This window comes from Nomascus leucogenys, unplaced genomic scaffold (genome assembly GCF_006542625.1).
Source record: "Nomascus leucogenys isolate Asia unplaced genomic scaffold, Asia_NLE_v1 001299F_43637_qpd_obj, whole genome shotgun sequence".
In the NCBI taxonomy this organism is placed as follows: domain Eukaryota; kingdom Metazoa; phylum Chordata; class Mammalia; order Primates; family Hylobatidae; genus Nomascus; species Nomascus leucogenys.
The window spans coordinates 6959-30534 of NW_022096551.1; the positions used below are offsets into that span (position 1 = coordinate 6959).

The 23576-nt window shown below is 40.3% G+C and overlaps 1 protein-coding gene and 2 pseudogenes across 1 annotated transcript; 2 read left to right on the forward strand and 1 right to left on the reverse strand.

Moving 5' to 3' along the window:
* Positions 1-4217: 4217 nt before the first annotated feature.
* On the reverse strand, positions 4218-6486 carry LOC115833982 (annotated as a pseudogene).
* Positions 6487-9495: 3009 nt separating this feature from the next.
* Positions 9496-10075, forward strand: LOC100595711 (annotated as a pseudogene).
* A 10052-nt stretch (positions 10076-20127) lies between these two features.
* LOC115833984 (protein FRG2-like-2) lies at positions 20128-23010 on the forward strand. The gene is made up of 4 exons (XM_030808779.1): positions 20128-20352; positions 20612-20689; positions 20919-20996; positions 21317-23010. The coding sequence occupies exons 1-4, from the start codon at positions 20175-20177 to the stop codon at positions 21829-21831; spliced, it is 849 nt and encodes a 282-aa protein (XP_030664639.1). The 5' UTR covers positions 20128-20174; the 3' UTR covers positions 21832-23010.
* Positions 23011-23576: the final 566 nt, after the last annotated feature.

The window sequence follows — 23576 nt, forward strand, 5'->3', positions numbered from 1 at the left end:
GCCCATAATTGAGGTTCTGAATCTCACACCCAGAGGCAGTCAAAACTTGGAAAGTTGGCTCTCATAAGTGGATGTTGTCCACAAGTGGGTTTGTGACTCCCTGATCAAGATCCAAAACACTTGTGAGGCTGTGACTCCATTAAGATAACAATATTCAAAAGGCATTAAGGATCTCATGGAAAAATCCATTCCACCATTGAGATTGTGACTTATATACATAGACGCAACATACAGGAGGCCTTGACTCTCATACCCAGGACTGGCACTTATGTGGGATTGTTAATCTCACCCAGGGATCTTCCTGAAGGTGTGATTCTGACGTACACCTCTATGTGGGATTGTTAATCTCACCCAGGGACCTTCCTGAAGGTGTGATTCTGACGTACACCTGTATGTGGATTGTTAATCTCACCCAGGGACCTTCCTGAAGGTGTGATTCTGACATACACCTCTATGTGGGATTGTTAATCTCACCCAGGGACCTTCCTGCAGGTGTGATTCTGACATACACCTCTATGTGGGATTGTTAATCTCACCCAGGGACCTTCCTGCAGGTGTGATTCTGACATACACCTCTATGTACGTTGCAGTGAGCCGAGATAGTACCACTGCACTCCAGCCTGGGTGATAGAGTGAGACTCTCTCTCAAAAAAAAAAAAAGAGGCAATGACCTTGCTTCCTGCCTCTGCCTGAAGTTATGGATCCCTGACCTCTGCTGGCACCTAGCAGTCAAAGTGGATGGGGTCAGGGATCAACTCTCAGCCGAGCACAGGGCCCTTCCCCTCTCCCTACCCCACACAGGTGAAGCTGCTGGTCATGGCTAACCCGGAGCTGCTCTGTGTCCCACAGTTCCCTGATGAACCAGTAATATTTATGGGGTACCGTGTGATGTTTCACTGCATCATACTACACGGTACAGTGAGATGCAGTGAAACATAACATTGTACTCTGTAAACATATGTAACTATCATGTGTTAATTACATGATGTTTCACGGCATCATACTACACGGTACAGTGACATGCAGTGAAACATCACAATGTACTCCACAAACACGTATAATTATGTTAATTATATGATGTTTCACTGCATCACGTTGTACCATATACACTGTACAGTGATCGAACCAGAGTAATTAGCATATTTAACACTTTAAACATTTATTTCCTTGTGCTAATAAAGTTCAAAATCCTCGCTTCAAGCTATTATAGAATAAACTGTACATTATTATTAGCTATAGTCATCGTGCTGCGTAATAGAATGCCAGGATGTATTCTTCCTAACTGTAACTTTGTACCCAGTGACAAAGCTCTCCCCACTGCCTCATCCTTCTGCCATCACTAACCTCTGGTAACCACCATCCTACCAACTACTTCTATGAGATGGACTTCTTCAGATGTCACATGAGTGAGAGCACGTGGTCTTTTTCTTTCTGTGCCTGGCTTATTCCACTTAACATAATGTCCTCTAGCTCATCCACGTTGACACAAATGATGGAACTTCATTCTGTTTTATGACTGAACATTATTCCTGTGTGTGTGTGCATGTGTGTGTGTGTGTGTGTATGACATTTTATTTATTCATTCTGTAGATGGGCACTTATACACTGTTGGTAGGAACGTAAATTAGTGCAATCATTTCCCATTTCTATAGGGAGGACAGTATGGAGCTTTTTCAATAAATTATAAATAGAACTACCACATGATCCAGCAATCTCATTGCTGGGTTTATATCAAGAGGAAACAAAATAAGCATGTCAAAAAAGGTAACTGCACTCTCGTGTTTATTAAGCAGTATTCACAATAACCCAAACCACTATTTCTTCTAAGTATTTCTTAATTTACCATTTTTTCATATATTACACCCTAAACTTTTAAAGGATTCATGTCTGCCTTCCAATTTCTGAACTTAGGAGTCACTGATTCTTTGACTGTTGCCTTCCTATTTAGAGAGTCCGGTAAAACAATTAAATGCTTTTTATTTCTTCTCAATCTAATCTTCATATATAAATATATTTATATTTTCTATTAATTTGTCTTCCGTAATATATATGACTACATTAATTGTGATCAGCATTTCACTTTACTAATCCTCTGTTTTGCTCGGCCTATTTTAATATGTAATTTGTATGTTGTACATTAAATTGTTTTACAACACTTTCAATACTTTTCATTTGCCTCTTTTCCAAAGATAGCTTGACAAGCTCGTAGTTTCTTTCCACATTATTTTGTTTCTCCATTATATTGAGTTAAACATTAAAATATAAATTCAATATCTGAGATTTATGTGCCATATAAATTCTTCTGATGCTTCACCCCAGTAGCTCATCTCCTTGTGTATAACAGAATTTACAATTTAATCCTCACTTATGGGAGACACCACATTCCAATGCCTGCAGGCAGTTTCTCTTTGTTTATTCCATTTGCCTTGTCAGAAGGGAACAACCCACATGGACCTGACATTCTTGTGATCAGACGCATCTGACTGGAGCCCTGGCCTCTTAGGTTGATTACTTCTCTGGATCATTACCTTTATTTACTTCCAGTCCTGGGAAGTTTTCTTAATTTCCTTTCAATTATATTAGGCATTATGTGAATTCTTGTAACTTCTTGGTGATTTTAATGGTCTGCATTAAGTGTTTAAAGTATATTATTTTTCTGAAAAGCAGAAATATCAATAATTGCATATATGAATGAAATATTTTACATAGATTTTTTTTTTTTTTGAGACGGAGTCTCGCTCTCTCACCCAGGCTGGAGTGCAGTGGCGCGATCTCGGCTCACTGCAAGCTCCGCCTCCCGGGATCATGCCATTCTCCTGCCTCAGCCTCTCTGAGTAGCTGGGACTACAGGCGCCCACCACCACGCCCGGCTAATTTTTTGTATTTTTTTTAGTAGAGATGGGGTTTCACCGTGGTCTTGATCTCCTGACCTCGTGATCCACCCGCCTCAGCCTCCCAAAGTGCTGGGATTACAAGCGTGAGCCACCGCTCCCGGCCTACATAGATTTTCTATGGCATCTATCACCATGAGAAATTCCAAGTTTTTTTCCTTTGAAACACCCCTCTCATCAATAGACCATACTGTAATAATTTGTAGAATGTGATTACTTTTATACCATTAGAAAATTAATTATACATTATGTACATATTTTTGAAATACTCCTTTGCAATAAATAGTATATGGCCAGAAGTATTGTTTTCTCTAACATAAAACTAATATGAGTAAAATTATTTACCTGAATTCAGATCCTTTGGCTTCAATGGCCATTCTGTCTCATTAGCACTTCCCTGATCCATAGAAGACATCATTTGTATTTTTTGTTTAATTCATAATTTATTGAAATGAGTAATTTAACATTATAATGTTTTATGGAAATTTAGGACATTTTCAATAAATATATTGAGCTTGAGGCCCTGGCTACATATTCCTTTTGTACTCGAAATCAGATTTTTCTGGCACAACTTCATTGCCTGCAATGGTATTTATAAAAAGTATGAATGCCAGCACATGGACTCTTTCAATACTGTACTCATTTGTTCATGTATAGACATTTCATTACCTATGAAACAAACCAAATACAAATGCTGATGTATAATATATATCAACAAATTCAGATTCTTCACCGAAGAAAACAATAAAAGGTGAATTTTCTGTGACATGTCACCTGTTCATTAGTTCTTTAATATGATTTAGGCTATTCCGAATATAAGAAAATGTATGCATCACTGTTGATGTTGTCTCAACATTTTTTATCTAGGTCCTGAAGGGCATAAACAAGAATGTATATTGTCAGATTTATTTTTATAGACTTTAGATGTTTCTTTTGCTGTATTTTCTGTGCATACTAGTATGAATATATGGAGACAAGGACAAATGTACATTTAAGTGGTTCTATGAATTTTGCTCATATGGCTAATTATTTATACGGATGTTGTCAATGACAAGATAAAATAGTAAAGTTTGATAAACGTATCTGTGCCCTGTGAACTTTAGTTCACTTACTGCATAACTTAATTCAGTCACTAATAATTAGTTTAAAAATGTGTTTAAAAGCTGCAAACCACATTTTATTACACATTTCTGAATCAGGAAGGGGTAAATTGTGACACAGCTTTCTTGTGCCACTGACTTTTTTGGGGAGAAACGTTCTGCAATAAAATAAGAGTTTGCCAACTCTATTTATAAAAAAGCTTGAGTTTTCTTCTGTGATTAACCTTCACTCCTCAGTCCCTTTTACCCAAGGAATGGTTCCTAGGTCATCTTTTTGAAGTTTAGTTTCTGAAAAGTTTCCAGCAAACCTCTCCTGTGCTTTGTCCCAGTTGTTGTTGTTGTTGAAAGTTTTCAGCAAACCTCTCCTGTGCTGTGTCCCAGTTGTTGTTGTTGTTGTTCTTGTTTTGGAGAAGGTGAGTCTCTTTAATCGAGGATGGTTTGTCTGTCTCCAATCCTGCATGTGTTTGCCGAAGCTGAGGCTGTATTGGAGTTTTTATTCTCCCACCATCCTTCCCCAGGCTTTCTCCTGTTTTCAACACATCTTTTTCTACATCTTCTGACCTTTGTCGCTATCAGTAATTTCAGAATGAACAGATGCAGAAGCATCATCTCTTTGGAAATTTCCTTCACTTCCAATCTGCTCCCTATGTTTTTCAGCTCTATCTTTATATTTTTGATTCTCCAGTATCTTATCATCTTTGTAGTCTGTATTCTGTAAACCGTATTTTTCTCATATATTTTTAAAATCCTTTTCTTCTTTCCAACTCGTTTCCTTCTTAGTTAATGATGGACCAACAAATGATTCATCTTTCTTATCAAGGAAAAGGTGAGCTCTAACCTGCCCTGGTTGACATCCAACACAGCTATTACTACCAGGGTGAATGTAATAAGATAACACAGTGTCTCCAACTTTCACTTTATCTCCATGCTCAGGTTCATAAGAGTCACATTTAGTTTTCAGCTGAACAATCCATTTTCCATTAACAATTGTTCCATTTTGACGGCCTGATCCAAAAGGACATAACTTTGTAAGTCATGGTCAAAATAAATCTCTGCATGAATCTTACACCAACTTCAGGGATTCGAAGAGTATGCTCCCTATCATTTTCCCTTCCATTTGTAGCAGGTTTTACAGCCGTGATGATGACGAGTGATCCTGTCTGTAACACGGGTGATCTAATGACAGTTACTCTCACATATGAGGGCCACACTTTTTCCTCATCTTCCTCCTCAGTATCTTTTGCAGTTGCATTGCCTTTACTCGTAACGCCTTCATCATAACTAGCCTCGGTCTGAGAGTCTGTAATTTCACCTTCTTCTGGTTCACCATGAGTCTCTGTGATTTTCTCATCCTTAAAGTTGAATATTGAGGACCGTTTTTCCAATTAAAGAGGAGATTCCATAGTATTTCCACTAACTGGAACAGTGAATTTTGGGGGATTATTTTTGTGATGAATGCCTATTTTGGCTTTTTTTTCACATTTGTGAAATTTTCTTTCCCATTGCAGCTTGTATGTTCAACACTGAAGGCTTTTTGATCCTCTGAATTCAAATCCTTTTCCTCAGTTTTTTTTTTTTTGTAGAAGAATCTGGATCCTTTCTTTTCTCAATTTTTTATTTTTGTCTTGTGCTATAAGTCTGATAAGGTTGCGAATCTACTCGAGAATGAAACCGATAGCGACCACTTTCCACATCACAGTAGTAATAAATTAAATCATAATATATTTGATTCTCAGAATCTTAACAGAAACAAATGCTGTGGTTAAAATACCGTCCAGCATTTTCATCATGACTAAATCCAGTCTGTGATAAAGCCGCTTCTGCTGCAGCTCTCAAGTTTCCAGCTAATGACGAACCTTCTAAGGACGTATCTTGTGCTGCTAATGCAGATGCTGGCTCCTGTGAATTTGAGGCAAATGACCCTCTTGTCTACATTCAACATTTGCTGTTTTATCAGTACCAGGGTGAGCATCATTTTCTATTTATAACTGGTCGTTAGAATTCAAAGCAGGAGTTTCAATATCCTGATCTTGCTGATTTGACAGTTCAGTCACTCACTTTATTTGGAAGACTAACATCATTAGAGTAGGTCTGATAATAATAATCTGAGATTGACCAAGGAGCATGGTTCTCTGTGAGTATTTCTACATCAGACTTTTATTATCTCCATTTCTCCCACAGCGGAGTACGTTACTGAGTTCTTACAGCTGCGTGCGGAGCTCCTGGGGGTTGCTCATATCGCTCTGAGCAGCCGTCCTATGCGAGGCCATAGCTTCTCCCGTTCCCGCACCTGCCGCCTGCAGCTCAGCCTTCCGGTTCCAGCTTCTCCGCCCTCCTCCGCTGGACCAGCTCGGGCTCGTGGGGGGGGAGGAGCGGCCACAGCGAAGGCGCTGGCGGCGGGTACGGGCCCGAGGCCGTGAGTTCGGGCGCCATAAGGCTGCGGCCTCGGAGGTGCTGCGCGGGGCCGAAGCGGGGGCCGGAGGAGCCACAGCCATGGGGGCGCGCGGGCAGCCACAGGCAGCCTCCCCGGCCTGGACGCCCCGAAACGCGGAGCCTAACGGGGCTGCAGCAAGAGCAAGGGGACGGCGATGGCCCTGCCGGATTTGCGCGGCCTGGAATCCTGGGAACGATTGTACCTTCCCCAGCCACGGGGGCGGCGGGAGGAGCGTCCAAGTCCAGGGGCCAGAAGCGCTCTGGCGGTTCCCTGAGTTTAGCTGGAAACAGTGGCCAAGCGTGTTTTAAATCGAGTTTCCGTGTGGCTTGATATGCCCTGCTGGTCACTCTTAGTTTTTTTCTGCATTCGTTGAGCTATGATTGACAAATTGGAAAGTGTATATTTTTAGGGTGTACAATAGTGTTTTGAGATGTCAGTAGTCTTTAAATTATCTCAGTTAAGCTAGTTAGCATATCTATCCCCTCACATAATTAATGCGTTTCTGTGTGTGTGTTGAGAGCACCTGAGATCTACTCTCGCAGCAAATGTCAAGTACACAGTATTGTGAACTATAGTCACTATTCTGTACATTAGGTCCCCAGAAGTTACTCACCTTATAACTGAAGGTGTGCCCCTTCCATGGCTATCTCCTCACTTTCCCCTCTTCCCAGCCCATGGGAACCACGGTTCTACTGTTTCCATGGCTTTTTATTTTTTATTTTAATTTACTTTTTTAGATTTTACATACAAACGAGATCATGCAGTAGTTGCCCTTCTGTATTCGGCTTATTTCACTTAGCCTAATGTCTGCAAGATTTATCAATATTGTTGTAGATGAAAGAGTTTCATTTGTATCAAAGCTGAAACTATGTATCTCTCAGTTTATTTATCTGTATCAGAGGAGTGCAGATGCCCTTGATGATCCTGATTTTATGTCCTTTGTCTATATACTCCCAATTGGGATTAGTGGTAGTTCTAGTTTAAAAATTTTAAGGAACCTCCATATTGTTTTTCATAATAGCTGCACCAATTGACATCCTCAGCAACAGTGTACAAGTGTTCTCTTTTTCTACACCCTAGCACTTTTTATCTTTTGACTTTTTGATAACAGGCATCCAAACACCATGGATAAGGTGATATCTCATCGTGATTTTGATTTTAATTACTCTGATAATTAGTGACGTTGAGCATTTTTTTATTTTATTTATTTATTTATTTTAACAGTTTTCTCAAACATCATTTTATTCATTGTGCAATATTACATCCTAGGATATTCTATAATTTAAGAAAATAAGTGCAAATTGTAGAATAAACTGCTTCATTTTTTTAAATTTGTGTAGCTTTTATGTTTTATTTCTATATACCTGCTGGCCATTTGTATATCTTTGGAAAAATTGCTATTTATATATTTTGCCCAATTATTAATCAAGAAATTGCTTTTAATTCTGCTGTGGGTTCTTTTTTGTATTGATTAGTATGACATGTATTTTGGATGGTAACATATTATCCTACATATGGTTTACAAATATTTTCTCCCATTTCCTATAATGCCTTTATATTTTGTTGTTTCCTTTATTGGGCAGAAAATTTTTACTTTGACATAGTTCCACCTGTTCATTTTTGCTTTTTTTGACGTGTTCTTGGTGTCATATCCAAAACATCATTGCCATGACCAGTGTCAAGGAGGTTTTTCCCCATTTTTTTTCAGAGGATTCATGATTTCAGTTCTTATGTTTACGTCTTTATTTCATTTCAAATTCATTTTGTGATGATATGAGAGAAAGGTTCACTTTTTTCTGTGCATAGCTAGTTTTTCCTACACCACTCCTTGATGTGTTTATCCTTTCTCCTTTCTGCGGGATCAGTTGACTGTACTTTTGTGAGTTTATTTCTGGGTCCTCTTCTGTTCTATTGGTTTTTATGTAGGTACAATACTATACTATATTGATGACTACAGCTTTGTAATATAGTTTGAAATCAGGAAGTGTGAGGCTTTCAGCCTTTTTTTTCTTCTCAGTATTTGGCTATTTGAGGTCTTTTGTTGTTCCATACTAATTTTAAAATTGTTGTTCTACATTTTTAATAAAATGGCATTAAAATTTTGATAGAAATTTAACTCTATAGATCACTTTGTGTAGTATGGATATTTTAACAATATTAATTCTTAGACTCCATGAACACATAATATATTTCCCATTTTGTATTCTTCATTTTTGTTCCTCAACATTTTATAGTTTTCAGTATGCAGATCTTTCATATTCTTTGTTAACTCATTCCTAAGTATTTCATTCTATTTGATAATATTGTAAATGGAACTATCTTTATTCCTGTTTCAGATATTTTGTTACTGTAAAAAAATGCAACTGATGTTCATATGTTAATATTGTATCCTGAAAACTTACTGACTTGGTTAGTTATAACAGTTTTTTTTTTTTTTTTCTGGTAAAATGGTGGGTATTCTGAATTCTGGTTAAACTTTAAATTGATAGTTACTATTATCATTTCAAAATTATTTAAAATATGACCAGATGGATTCCTGCTTTCATGAATTCAATGGAATTCAAATCTTCCCATTTAAAATAATTTTGTCTGGTTGACCTAGGCCCCGGGGATTGGGGGCACCCCGTGGGAGCCAGGAAATTCTCTTGGGGGTGGGAGGGAGAAGCCCTCAGAGAGGGGGCTGAGCTGGGGAAGCAGAGAGGGGCTCTGGGGACAGCCGGGAGGAGAGAGGGTCGTGTCGGAGACCCAGTGGGGAGAGAGAATGGGACAGAAAAGGAGGAAGGGTGACAGTGAGCAACAGGACGGCTTTCCGGCGCGGCAGGGAAATTTGCTGAAGCTGCGGGCCCCAGGGAACAGCGCGGGCAGGGTGGGAGGGAGTGGAGAGGACCCAGCAGACCCCAAGGTCAGCGTGGAGAAAGGGACATTTCCCGGTTCCTTTGCCTCTGCCCAGGATTCTGCACGCAGGCCCCCCCCAGGGGCAGGGCAGGGGAGGAGGTGGCTCCCGGTGGGCTCGGAGAACTAAGGGGTGCACACCCGCTTCGCAGGGCCAGGGTGACAGGGGAAGCCTGAGATGGCTGCGGATCTCGCTGGCCCCGTGGGTGGGCGCGGGGGGGCGCCGGCGGGGCCGAGCTCAGGGGGCCAGCGCCGGGGCCTGCAGGTGGCCCTGGAGGAATCTGCAAGCACCAGCCAGTGCAGCGGGCCTTCCGGGAGACCAGTGTGGACAGCGCCCTGGACACGCCCTTCTCAGCTGGAACATTTGTGCGGCTGGAATTTAAGCTCCGGCAGACAGAGAAGCGGCCGGGGGAAGGACTGGAAGAAACCCAAGTGCAAAGTCCAGCCCGAGGGGAGGAAGCAGAAATGGCTGACCTGTGTCAAACTGGGCTGTGAGGATAAGGTTCTGGGCAGGATGGTTCGCTGCCCTCCAGAGATGCAGACTCAGCCTGAGGACCACCAGGAGACCCGGTGCAGCTGGGCGGAGCGGCCGGTGAGGACCCCACAGCTGCTGCTTCCCTGCACAGTTCGCCTTCTCCAAGGCCCGGCCCCCAGCGGAGCCCAGCACTGAATCGCAGGGCTCCCCCTGGAGCCCTGGCGGGGGTAACCAGTGGAAGACCCACATCCCAGGGAGAGGACTCCACTGTATCCCCAGATAATAAAACTATTCTCTCGCCCCCCCAAAAAATAAATAATTTTGTCTGGTCCTTGAAAATGTGTATCCTCTGTCTACTGGTCAAAATGCCGCCCATTTATCCATATGCCTAATTAGTCAAACTTTTTAAGGAAGTTATTTAACATTCTTTTTTATTATGAAACAAAACAGTAAATTTGTTAATGGTTTTAATATCATCTAATATGATTGAAAATATGTCAATTTGTCATTGCCAATGAATCTTTGTGTTATTTATTTTACTCTGTTACATATTCTGTCCATAAAGGTCTAAGTGGCTTAGAATCTTGCCTAACATATTGTATATGCTAAGTACTAACTACTCTAATTCATCAAATTATCTTTCTATACCATTCTTAAAATACAATATTTTTATTTATTTTTATTAAAATTTTTTTTGCCCAGTCTAATTATTTGTGAAAATTATGAGGTCTATTCAGTTTGTCCTCTTGATAAAAGCCAAAGTTTTTTCTCTTTTTTTTTTTTTTTTTTTCTTGAGACCGAGTCTCCCTCTGTTCCCCAGGCTGGAGTGCAGTGACACAATCTCGGCTCACCACAACCTCCGCTTCCCTGGTTCAAGTGATTCTCCTGCCTCAGCCTCCCGAGAGGCTGGGACTACAGGCGTGCTCCACCATGCCTGGCTAATTTTTGTATTTTTAGTAGAGACGGAGTTTCACTATATTGGCCAGGCTGGTCTTGAACTCCTGACCACGTGATCTGCCCGCCTCAGCCTCCCAAAGTGCTGGGATTATAGGCTTGAGCCACTGCACCAGGCCTTTTTTTTTAAATCTCTTTATTAATACGTTAGAGAGTACAAATGCAGCTCCCTTTCAGAAGCATGTTGCATAGTGAAGAATTATGGGCTTTTGGTGTGACAATCATCTGAATGTTCTTTATTGTCCCAATTAGCTATTTTCTCATTCCTAAATGCTCTCCAACCTCCCATCTTTCTGAGTCTCCAGTGTCTATTTTTCTAGTCTCTATATCCAAGTGTATGCATAATTGAGTTCCCACTTACAAGTGACAAAATACAGAATTTGATTTTCTGTTTCAGAGTTTTTTCACTTACAATAAAGGCCTCTGGTTTTATTCATGTTGTTGCAAAAGACGTGATTTTATTCTTCTTCATGGCTGAGTAGCATTCCATGGTATATTTGTATAGCACATTTTCTTTATTCAATTATTGATTGATAAATTTAAATTGATTTCATATATTGGCTATTGTGAATAGTGCTGTGATAAAAGTGAGCATGGGTATTTTCTTTATGTAACAAATTATTTTCCTCTGGGTAGATACCAAGTAGTGGGAGTGCTGAATCAAATGGAAGCTCTACTTTTAGTCTATTTTGAAATCTCCATACTGTTTTCCATAGAGGTTGTAGAAAGTTACTTTCCCACAATGTGTAAGTGTTCTCTTTTCTCTGTATCCTTGCCGATAGCTCATTTTTCTGCTTTTTAGTAATAGCCATTCTGCATGGTGTAAGTTGGTATCTCATTGTGGTTTTTAATTAGCATTTCTCTGATCATTGACAATGTTAAGCATCTTTTACATGCTTGTTGACCATTGACCATCATTGACTTTTTTTTTTAATGTTTATGTTCTTTGCTTGCTTTTTAATGAGGTTACTTGTTTTATTTTTGTTGAGCTGTTTGAGTTTCTTGTATATTCTGGACATTAGATCTTTGTCACATGCAAAACTTGTAAACATTTATCTGGTTCCATAGGTTTTCTGTTCACTGTGTTAATTAAAAAGCTCATTTTCAGGAGCTTTTTAGTTTGAGTTCCTTTTGTCTATTTTTGTTATCATTACATCTGCTTTTGAGATCTTTGTCCAAATCAATCTCTAGAAGAGTTTATCTTAGAGTTTCTTCTAGCATTTTTATAGTTTCAGGTCTTACATTTTAGTCTTTTAATCCATATTGAGTTGATTTTTGTATATGGTGGGACATAGGGGTCCCATTCCATACCTCTGCATATGGCAATATAATTTTTCCAGCACAATTTGTTGAATAGGATGTCATTTCTCCAGTGTATGTTTTTGTTGACTTTGTAAAAGATCAGTTGTTTGTAGGTATGTGGCTTTATTTCTAGGTTCTCTATTCTGTACCATTGATCGATGTGTCAATTTATATCAGTGCCATGCTGTTTTGGTTACTACAGGATTCTAGCATAATTTTAAGTCAGATAATGTAATATCTCCAGCTTTATTCTCTTGACTTAAATTTGTTTTGGCTATTCAGGCTCTTTTTGTGGTTCCATGTGAATCTTAGTGTTTTCTTTTTCTAATTTTAAAAAAAATAACTTGGCATTTTGGTAAGAATTGCATTTAATATGTAGATTGCTTTGGGGAGTAGAGTCGTTTTAATGATCGTAGTTCTTCCAATCCATGAGCATGGGATGTTTTTCTCATCTGTGTCATGTACAATTTCTTTCATCAGTGTTTTGTAGTTTTCCTTGTAGGGATCGTTCATCTCTTTGACTAATTGTATTTCTAAGCATTTTACCTTTTTTGTAGCTATTGCAAAAGGAAGTGACTTTTTAATTCAGTTGTCAGCTTGATCATCATTAGTGTATAAAAATGCTACAAATTTTTGTACATTGATTTTTGCATCCTGAAATATTATTAAATTTATTTATCAAATCTAAGAGTTTTTTTGGTGGTCTTTAGAATTTTTGCATATATGATATTATATAATCATCAAAGAGGGACAATTTGACTTTCTAATTATAACCACATAGATGCTCCCACCAAGACCAATAGACAGAGTCTCTGGGGAGGGCGCAGGTGATGGTTTTTCTTTAAGCTGGCCATGTGATTATGGCTGGAAGCATGGGCTGAGAGCCACTTATCTAAGCATTGCCTCTCATGTTTTTCTTTCTTTCTTTCTTTCTTTCTTTCTTTCTTTCTTTCTTTCTTTTTCTTTCTTTCTTTTCTTTCTTCTTTCTTTCTTTCTTCTTTCTTTCTTTCTTTCCTCTTCCTTTTCTTTTGACAGAGTTTTCACTCATTGTCCAGGCAGGAGTGCAGTGGTGCCATCTTGGCCCACTGCAACCTCCACCTTCCAGGTTTGAGTGATTCTGCAGTCTCAGCCACCCGAGTAGCTAGGATTATAGGCACCAGCCACCACACCTGGCTAATTTTTGTATGTTTTAGTAGAGACGTGGTTTGGCCATGTTGCCCAGGCTGGTCTTGAACTGCTGACCTCAGGTGATCTGCTCACTTTGGTCTCCCAAAGTGTTAGAATTACAGGTGTGAGTCACCGCGCACAGCTGCCTCTCAAGTTTCAATGTGCATATGAATTATTTCCAATTCCAGGCTCTCTCTTAGTAATGTGATTCTGCAGGTTTGGAAGGGGTCCATGATTTGGCTTCTTTAAAAAGTCTCCTCTTAATACTGATGTTTCTTCTACTACATCCAATATAGTAGTACTCAGCTAGAAAAAGTAGGCACAGCACAGAGCTCCTGACATCCAACACTCTTACCACAACACAAATACTTTTGGCCCAAAGTGTAAGCCACCAATCACCATTTTCAAACATGTCATTTTCTGCTGGCTCTTGACAGTTTAGAAAGCCTAGAGAAGGCATCAATGTTTGAGTAAGTCTGCATTTGGAAAACACGTGCACATGAGTTAATACAATCTTTATTGAGCACATACTATGTGTTCAGAAGTCTGTTACAGAGCACTGTTCAGGAAACATTACATGATGTGAGTTAATCTTTATAGCACCCTGGGAGTTGGATGCTAAGTTTTCTGTAATTTTCAGGATTTAAATGAAGGGCCTAGCATTTCTATTTTTTTCTTCCATTTTAAAAATTATTTACCTGAAAAATAAAATGTGCAGAATAAAAGCTATATAAACAGATGAGCGGGATAGAGAAAAAAGGGTAACTGCTCAGAGAGATGTTTTATATTTATATTTACCTTCTTGTGCCTTGTGGAGCAGCTACTGAATTTTCAGGAGTGGAAAACAAGTTGCTAGGTGGAGTGTCTCTAGAAGCACTGGCTTCAATGAAAAAGAAATTATAGCCCCCAAATATAGAATTATTTTCTTCCATTTATCTGCTTTTCCATTTTAGGAAATTGTGGGCACCAACTCAGGAGAGGCGGCAGGAGCCCCCACCCGAATATCTGGTCTCCTTTAATCAGTTCGGTGAGAGAAGATTCTAGGGTGAGGCCAGATCTGGATGAGGCCTTAGAAGAGGGTGGATCTGGTCAGGGCTGGAACAGAAAGTGGATCCCACGTTTCTGATATTCATGCTTGTGGAGTATTTCCAGTTCTGTCTTTCCTAAGCCTGCCCAACAGAGACTTGACTCTTAGAGCTTGTGTAATTTTAATCTGTTTTAGCCACTTCCCTGTCAATTTTTATAACACAGGATAACAAGAAACTTAAGCAAAACTCTTAGGGTTTTTTAGGACAATTACATGAGAAGCTAAAAACTTATTTTTACCAAGATAAAAGAAATAGACATAATCACAACAATAACAATAATTCTTTTGTCCATGAATAGCCCTTCAGGTGGTGACATCGGAACTCAAGGAACAGCATAAGGGAAGTGGAGCAAATGCAGCCAAGGCCCCCTGTGCAGCTCCCTTCTCCCTTCCAACCACAGGATGCTGGATTCAACCATTAATCCGTTTCCCTTCTGACCTCAGGATGCTGAATTCAGCCATTAATCCATTTCCCTTCCAACCACAGGATGCTGAATTCAGCCATTAATCCATTTCCCTTCCAACCACAGGATGCTGAATTCAGCCATTAATCCATTTCCCTTCCAACCACAGCATGCTGAATTCAGCCATTAATCCATTTGCTCCAGATGAAAAGTTTCTGGACAGCAGAAACCATGAATTCTTCATCTGTTTTTCTGATGATCACGTGATGTGGTTTAGATGTCCCCTCCAAATCTCATATTGAATTTTAATCCCCAATGTGGCAGGTGGGGCCTGGGGATGAGGTGGTTGAATCACCGGGTGAGTCCCTCATGGCTCTATGCCTTCCTTGTGATAGTGAGTACTCGAGAGATCTGGTTGTTTAGAAGTGTGGTGCATCCCTCCCCCATCTTTCCTGTTCTACCATGTGAGATGCCTGCTTCTCTTTCACTATGATTGTAACGTTCCCCAGGCCTTCCCAGAAGCAGACACTGGTGCTGTGCTTCCTGTACAGCCTGCAGAACCATGAGCCAATCAAACTCTTTTCTTATAAATAACCCAGTCTCAGTTTTTTAAAATATCAATTCAAGAATAGCTTAATACATCATATGAAAAGAAAGCAATTGATATATTTACCAGTTTGAGTATTTACCAGTTTGAGTCTCCAGACCTCTGCCTTGCTTCAACTCAAAGAACACGAAGGAAGCAACCCCCATCTACTGCTCCTGATCACGGGAGAATCTTCGGTTCATCTTAAAACATTTCAGTCAAAAGCCCCATGTTTTATGTAGAAGAATGAGGGTGTCTGAAAGAATGGGTCTCTTTATTTATTTTTATTTCTGAGACAGGGTCTCTTTCCCTGTCATTCTGGCTGGGGTGCAGTGGCTCACTGCAGCTTTGACATTCTGTGCTCCAGCGATTCTCCCACCTCAGCCTCCCAAGTAGCTGGGACCACATGTACACACTACCACAACCAGATAATATTTGTATTTTTGGCAGAGATGAGGTTTTTCTATGTTGAGCACGCTGGTCTTGGACTCCTGAGCTCAAGTGATCCTCCAGCCTCTGCCTTTCAAAGTGCTGGAATTACAGGTGTGAGCCACGACACAGGGCAGATGGGTCTTAAATGATTTTAATGAGGGTACCTGAGCATAGAAGATATGACCTTAAATTTTTCCTAATACAATATTTGACAGTTATATAACTATGACTTTTTTATTCCTGTGATTCATAAGGATATGATAGTAAAAGGCCTTGAAAGCCTTTGGGAAAAAAGTGCTATATTGTGCTTGAAACCACCGTTTACTCTGAAAGCAAGTGCCATTCAGATACATCTGTTGAGAAGATATTTTCTCCTGCTGCATTTTAGCCAAACAGCTGAGGGTGTTTTGAAGTTGTTTTTTGATTTTTAACAGAACAAGTGTATTTTCTAAGACCCCAAACTCAGGAGTGGCCATGGGGCAAATCACGGCTGTACACATGGAATGCATGGGCATCAAACGCATTTCTCACCCCGAACCAGGGGTTGTTCCCCCTGGGTGCACACGGGAATCACCAGGGAGGATTTTAAAACTACCTAAACTCAAAAGGCAATAGATGAACGACTTCAGAATCCTTGCAGTGGGACCTCAGCCACAGTGCTGTTTAAAGCTCTCTGGGTGACTATGGGGTACAACCAAGTCCCCAAACTACTGGTTTAAATCAGCCCTTCTGGTGAACTAGTGGCAAATGGGTTCCTGAAATAAATGGAAAGATTTGCTGCTGCTGGGTTGTGGTCTTCTGATCTTACCTGCATTACCTACTCTTCTTTGCTGAACTGACCTCTGCTGCACATTTTATTCCTGAATCAATCCAGTTCTACTCATACCAAATGAATAGTGTGCACTAGGCGCCCTTGCATTGCTGCACCTCACTGTGGGGAGAGGACTTTGCTGAATAATAATTGCATCCTAAAAAAACTCAAAATACTGGACTCGAATGATCCTCCTGCCTTGGCCTCCCAAAGAGCTGAGAGTGTAGGCATGATCCACTGTGCTTGACCTATACCCTAAAAAATTAAAACTGTCTTACTTACTAAATTGATGTAAACATGGGAAGACCTAGAAGGTCACCAAAGTGTTAGGACATAAGTAAATACCTTGGAATATTAATATCCATCTGATTATGCCCTGAGCAAACCTGTCCCACTTTAAAACAATACAAAACAGTGCTCTTATTCTGAGATATGAAGTGAAAATTTTGTGCAGATAGGCAATATTTAAATTTTATATATGTATAACATTCATGCAGAAAGATGTATACAAAGAAATCATGTAAAGTTCAATGAATTATTACAAAGTGAACACACATGTGTAACCTAGAAATAGAACCAGCTTCACTGATGCCCTGGCAACCACTTTCTCTCTCTTTTTTCTCCCCCAAAGTCACTAAGATCTTAAGAGCTAACATTGTAGATCAACTTTGTATTATCACACATGTTTTATTACAGAAAATTTAAAACACACAAAATAAAAGAAACAGTACAATAGGCCTGTTACCCAGGCTCAAGAACAACTAATGACATGTCAATTTTTTATTATCTATACTTCAACTCATTTCTTACACATACTTTATTATTTATTATTATTTTTTCTGATATAAAATATGTGCTCATTGAAGGTAAACTCTTGGCTGAGCACAATGGCTTAAGCCTGTTTAATCCCATCACTTTGGAATGACAAGGCAGGAGGATCATTTGAGGTCAGGAGTTTGAGAGCAGCCTTGGCAGCATAGTGAGACCACATCTTTATTAAAATTTTTCTTAAATTAATCAGGCTCAGTGGTGCATGTCTGTAGTTCCAGCTACTTGGGATGTTGACATAGCAGGATCTCTTGATTCTACAAGTTTGAGGCTACAGTGAGTTGTGATTGTGCCACTACACATCAGCCTGGGTGACAGAGTGCGTCTCTGTCTCAAAAAAAAAATAAAGGTTCGACCTTAGTTAGCTTTTTACACATAAACACACCCATATAAACAATCCCTCTTTTAACAATAGAAGTATCAAATTAAAAATCATTAATGTGAACCCATTTTTAACTCACACTTTATCTTTTAATAAGTTTCTTTTTTTTTTGAGGTAAGATGTAGGCAACATAACAAGACCTCACTGGGGCAAGAGAGTGAGACCTCATCTCTACAACAATTTTTTAAAAGTTAGTTGGGCATAGTGGTGCACACTTGTAGTCACAGCTATTTGGGAAGCTGACTTGGGAGGATCACTGGAGTCCGGGAGGTCAAGGCTGCAGTGAGCTGCGATTGCACCACTGCACTCCATCCAGAGGGTTAGAGTCAGGATCTGTCAAAAATAGGTACAATTTTAACTGTGCGTGTTTGACACATCAACACATCCATGTAAACAATCCCTCTCTTAAAAATAAAAGTACCCCATTTAACAGTTATTCATATTCATGGGAATTACCTAGAAATTTTTTGTTTGTTTTGGTTTGGATTTTTATTGAAAGGGAACACCTAGAATTGTTATTTAAAATCTAGATTTTGATAAAAATAAGCCTGAGTTTTTTTCTTTTTTTGAGATGCAGTTTTGCTCTGTTGCCCAGCTGGAGTGCAGTGGCGTGATCTTGGCTCACCAAAACCTCTGCCTCCTGGGTTCAAGCAATCCTCCTGCCTCCTAAGTAGCTGGGATTACAGGCGTGAGCCACCACATTCAGTTAATTTTTTTTTGAATTTTTAGTACAGATGGGGTTTCCTTATGTTGGCTAGGCTAGCCATGAACTCCTGACCTAAGGTGATCCACCCGCCTTGGCCTCCCAAAGTGCTAGGATTACAGGCATGAGCCACCGTGCCTGTAAGTAGCAGACCCCTCTTCATATATTTTATAGAGTTATCCAAAAAGCAGTCATTTACACAAGAGCAGACAATTTTCCCAACTTTCTATTGAGTTTATATGTTAATATTGTTACAAAATTTAATGCAATTTTCTTATAAAATTACCTGACCACATTTTATATGTTACATCATAATATATCAAAATTTATTTAGATGTAAAATAAATTTTATGATATCATAATGTTATAATATATAACAATATCATATTATGATAAGTTCCATTTACATTCAGACAATTTCACTAGGCAGTGTGTGTCTACCACTATTTTTTTTTTTTTGGTTCCACTATTTGCACAGGCAGCACAGCTGGGAAAACACAGACTCACCCAACACAGTCTTTTCCCCGTGTCTGTCTCCTCCTCAAGGAATCAGTTCATCAGTCAATCAAGTCATGTGGGACTGGAGGCTGAGTACTCCCTAACATAGAAAGTCTCATTCCTGCATGCTTTCCTCAGCAGAGGGGGAGACAAGAAGGTCCTTTTAGGGGACACTTGCTTGGACATAGACTAGGCTAGTTGGAGGGTTCTGACCAGCAGAGACAGACTTCGCCACAGTAGGAAGGGATGAGACAGCTGGTCTGAACCTGGAGCTCCACCACACCTTGTCCCTTCTCACTGAGGCAATTTTGAGAGGCTGCCCTGGAATATGGTGCTGTTGAGAAACAATGTGGGCTTTGACGGGATTCAGGTGGTGTCTGCGGTGTGAAGACAGGAGCTGATGTTCAGAATCGAGGCTGTTTTTCTTGTGATCAGTTGGGTTACCTGTTTGAGAGCAAGTCCATTTTTATTAGGGAGGCTGAATAAATTCCACAGAACACAATGGCGCTCCCAGGATGACTGAGGAAGGGTGAGAAAGGGGGAAACTTTTTCCACCTAGACTTTTTGCTACCTCAGGAATCAGGAGCTGATTAGGTTAGCACTGGCTCAACCTAATCAATTCAATTTTATTGCATTTGATCTAATTATGTTCCCCATTTTTAAGGTAGGAAGAGTCATTTCATTTGGTATTTATTTTTTCTCTGCATTTTTATTTCATCATGTGTGGATCTAATACAATCAACCATAATTTGACATTTGTTGCTTCCAAGCATTTAAGAAATTATAATACCTATGCATACAATGTTAACACCATGTATAATAAATTCTCTTTCTGTGCAAAATATATAACGTATGTCAATATAGGCATGTTTAATTGTGCATCTTGAAAGGTGAACAAGATCATAAATACTTCCAGGTAGGAACTGGGACAGAAATCGGAAGAAATGATTCCCTGATCTTCCGATCCCTGTGCTCCCGGTTCTTTGTTTTCTTGACACTATGACAGGATCCTGAAAATGTCTCCCTTAACTGTGTCTAGCTCCCCAGTAGAACTACAGCAAGAAACTTCTGATTGAGGCTCTAAGAAGAGGCAGGAATGAGAAAACTGTTCGGCCAATCAGAGTATGCCACGCCCAGGTGAGGGACGTATAAAAGGCAGGTCTATCAGAATAACCCACACTCTGCCTTTGGACGTGTTAGAGAGTGCACCTTTCACTTGCGCTTCAACATGGGAAAGGGAAATGAAGACCCCGATCTCCACTGCTCCTCCATCCGATGCTCCACTGACCAGCCCCCTTTCCAACCGATCTCCTTTACAGAAAAGGGCTCAGAAGAGAAGAAACCATTCAAAGGAAAAGGCAAGACCGCCTTCTCCCATTCCAGTGAGAAGCACATGCAAAGGCAAGGTAAGGCCTTGGGCTGCTCCTATGGAGGCTGGAAGGAGGGTTGGAATCAGGGACACTGAGCTATGTGTCTTTAGCAGGGTTTTATTTTGAGATTGGGGATGAGAAATGGCTTAGTGCCCTCAGGGGACTTTGAGAAATGTGTTCACTCCTGACACTGGCTGAAGAGCTTCCATGAAAGACTGATTCGCAAAAATGCATCAGAGATCGATTATGGGACTCTGCCTAGGGAGAGGTGAGTCATCTTAATTTTCTTTTGCAGCAGGATCGGAGCCCAATCCAAACAAGGAGAATTCTGAGGAAACCAAGCTCAAGGCCAGGAACAGCACTGCTGGATCAGGTAAGATTTGACTCTTTCAAGGTGAGAAGGGCAAGGGCAGCAACACAGGCTCCCCTGGCAAGGAAACTGGGAGTTCCTTGGCAGCCAGGGCCGTACAGATCCTGGACACTGGAGAACAGAAGAGAGCTGGGGTTCGGTGGCAACCTCAGCTCCTGTGTGTCCAGGATGGACTAGGAATTTCAGGGTGTTCAGCTGGAGGCACTTTCTCAAACTCTCATTGTGTTCACAGAACCAGAGTCCAGTTCATATCGGGAAAACTGCAGGAAAAGAAAAATCAGTTCCCAAAACAGCTGCCAAGACAGAGCAGGTAGAGTCTTGGTGTTTTTTGTTGGTGGTGGTGGTGGTTTTTTTGTTTTTGGTTTGCCCCAAAAGGCAAATAATCAGGAAACTTTTAAACGAGTCTTGAGCGGAAAGGGAGTTACTTATTGACGAGTAAGTTTTTGAGATCTTAGCACTCCGAGAATATCTGGGGACTCACAAGAGGTTCAGCCTCACTTCATTCCAGTGCTGAGATGGTCAGGAAGGAATGGGAGAGACAAGTTGGGTTCACCTGGGTGCACAGGGTGTTCTGGAAATGAGGGTCTGTGGGGACTGCTCTGGTGAGTCTCTCACATGCTTTCTTTGCAGGGAATCGTCCAGAAGAGGAGTGCAGCTTGATGTTGAAAAAGAAATCAAGATCCTCCACTGCTGTGCACAACAGTGAAATCCAGGAGACCTGTGATACCCACCATAGGGGACGTTCCAGGGCTCGCACTGGGCACAGCAAGCGGCACAGTTCTCGGCCCCTAGGAGTCCAAACACCGTCACTTCGAAAAAGCTTGGTGACCTCGGTGCGAGCTATGTCAGAGGCTGTTTATCGAGACCTAGCCCAGGTGTGGGCACAGCAGATCCATTCTCCACTGACCTGTGAGCAGCTGACACTGCTCACTCAGCTCCGGGGGCCTCTGTGTGCCCAGGTGCAGACCTTGTATTCCATGGCCACCCAGGCAGCTTATGTCTTCCCTGCAGAGGGCTGGCTTGTCCCAGCCACACTGCCTGGTCCTGGGGATTCAGCCCTGGAGAGAGAAGCCCAGCCCTTCCCTGGGCAGGAGATAACTGAACCTGTCAGTGGATCAGATGAGGCTAAGCTGGGAGCACCTTGACCCTATTCAGCAGAGATGCAGCTCTGGGAATGAGAACAAGGACCTGCTTCTTCTCAGATTCTTCCAGATGACCAGCAGCGACAATTTTAGACACACTGTGTTAATAAATGACAGAACCTGAAGAAGTCATAGGAAAGAAACTTGAGTGGTATACTCAGAATTGTGAGCCCTGCATTTTGCAGACCGCTAAGGCTATAGACAAATGTTATATTTCATGTTAGACATTTGATGTCTTTTGGATGTCTGATGACAGTCGTGCATTTCCATATAATCAGAAAAATATTAGAATGTAATTGTGAATTTGCACATTTTAGATTGTAGAAAAGTAAATATAAAATTATATGTTCCTTTTTTTTTTTGAGACAGTCTTGCTATGTTATCCAGGCTGGAGTGCAGTGGCAAAATCTTAGCTCGCTGCAGCCTCTGCTTCCTGGGTTCAAACAATTCTCATGCCTCAGCCTCCCAAGTTACTGGGACTACAGGAATGTACTGCCATGCCTGGCTAATTTATTTTTTCTTGTATTGTTAGTAGAGAGAGAGTTTTGTCACTTTGGCCAGGTTGGCCTCAAACTCAGGTGATCCGCCAGCCTCCACCTCCCAACATGCTGGGATTACAGGCATGAGCCCCCTTACCAAGAAATTGCTTCTCTTTTAATCCGGAAAATGTTGTAGGCTCTCACTCTTCCAGCCTGAACCCATGGAGTACTAATATCCACAAACCATTAATAGCACTCCCTGTGAAAAAATGTCTATACATTTTTACAGTTTTATATAATTATAGTAAAATTACTATGCAAGCTGTTTACTTTTAATATTTCTACATAAAATTTAAGTCAAGATATATTAAATGGTAAATGATTGTACTTATTTATTGAACTGCTTCATGTTTTATTTCATTTTAAAATCCTAAATTTATATTTTATTGTATTTTATACATTTCAATTGATTGTACTATATTGCAGGATATGGAGATTTCATCGCATACTACAATACAGTGTATTTTGTTATATTTGACGTATATTCTACTTGTATTTTTTACTGAGATCATACAATCTTTCATTATCTAAGTGTATTAATTACTTATTTGGTTGCTTTATAATTTCATTTTATGTGATGAAATAAACATTAATGTCGTTTGGAATTTTAAATTTCGTTCATATGGAATTTGTATTTAATAAAGATGTGAAAAAGAGAATGTCTTATCTTCACTTCTGTGTCATCCTATCCTTGACCTCCCCACAGCCCACAGCTCTTGTCATAGTACGGGAATAGTGTTCTATCATTACAGGAAATGGGGCCAATTCAATGATAATAGACAGATATAAATTGGAGATATAGAGATTTTATTCTCGACCACTGCAATAGAAAAGAATCACAGTAATGTGAGTCACACAATTTTTGGGTTGACACTGCTTATGAGTTACGCTTACACTATGCTGTAGAATAACTCTGAAATAAATTATGTCTATTAAACAAATGCACATACATAAATAACGTGTCTAAATAACAATGTACATATCTTAATGAAAATGAATTTTTTTGCTAAAAAATGTTAACACATAGATACACACAATGGGGTCATACAATGTTGAAAAATAGAGATGGGGAGAGGAACAGAGATAGAAAGGGAGGAATGGAGCGAGAAAAGGACAGATGGACAGAGGGACATTGGAAAGGAGAAAGTGGGGAGAGGGTGAGGAAGAGAGGTAGGGAGGGAGGAGGGAGGAAGGGAAGGACAGAAGGAG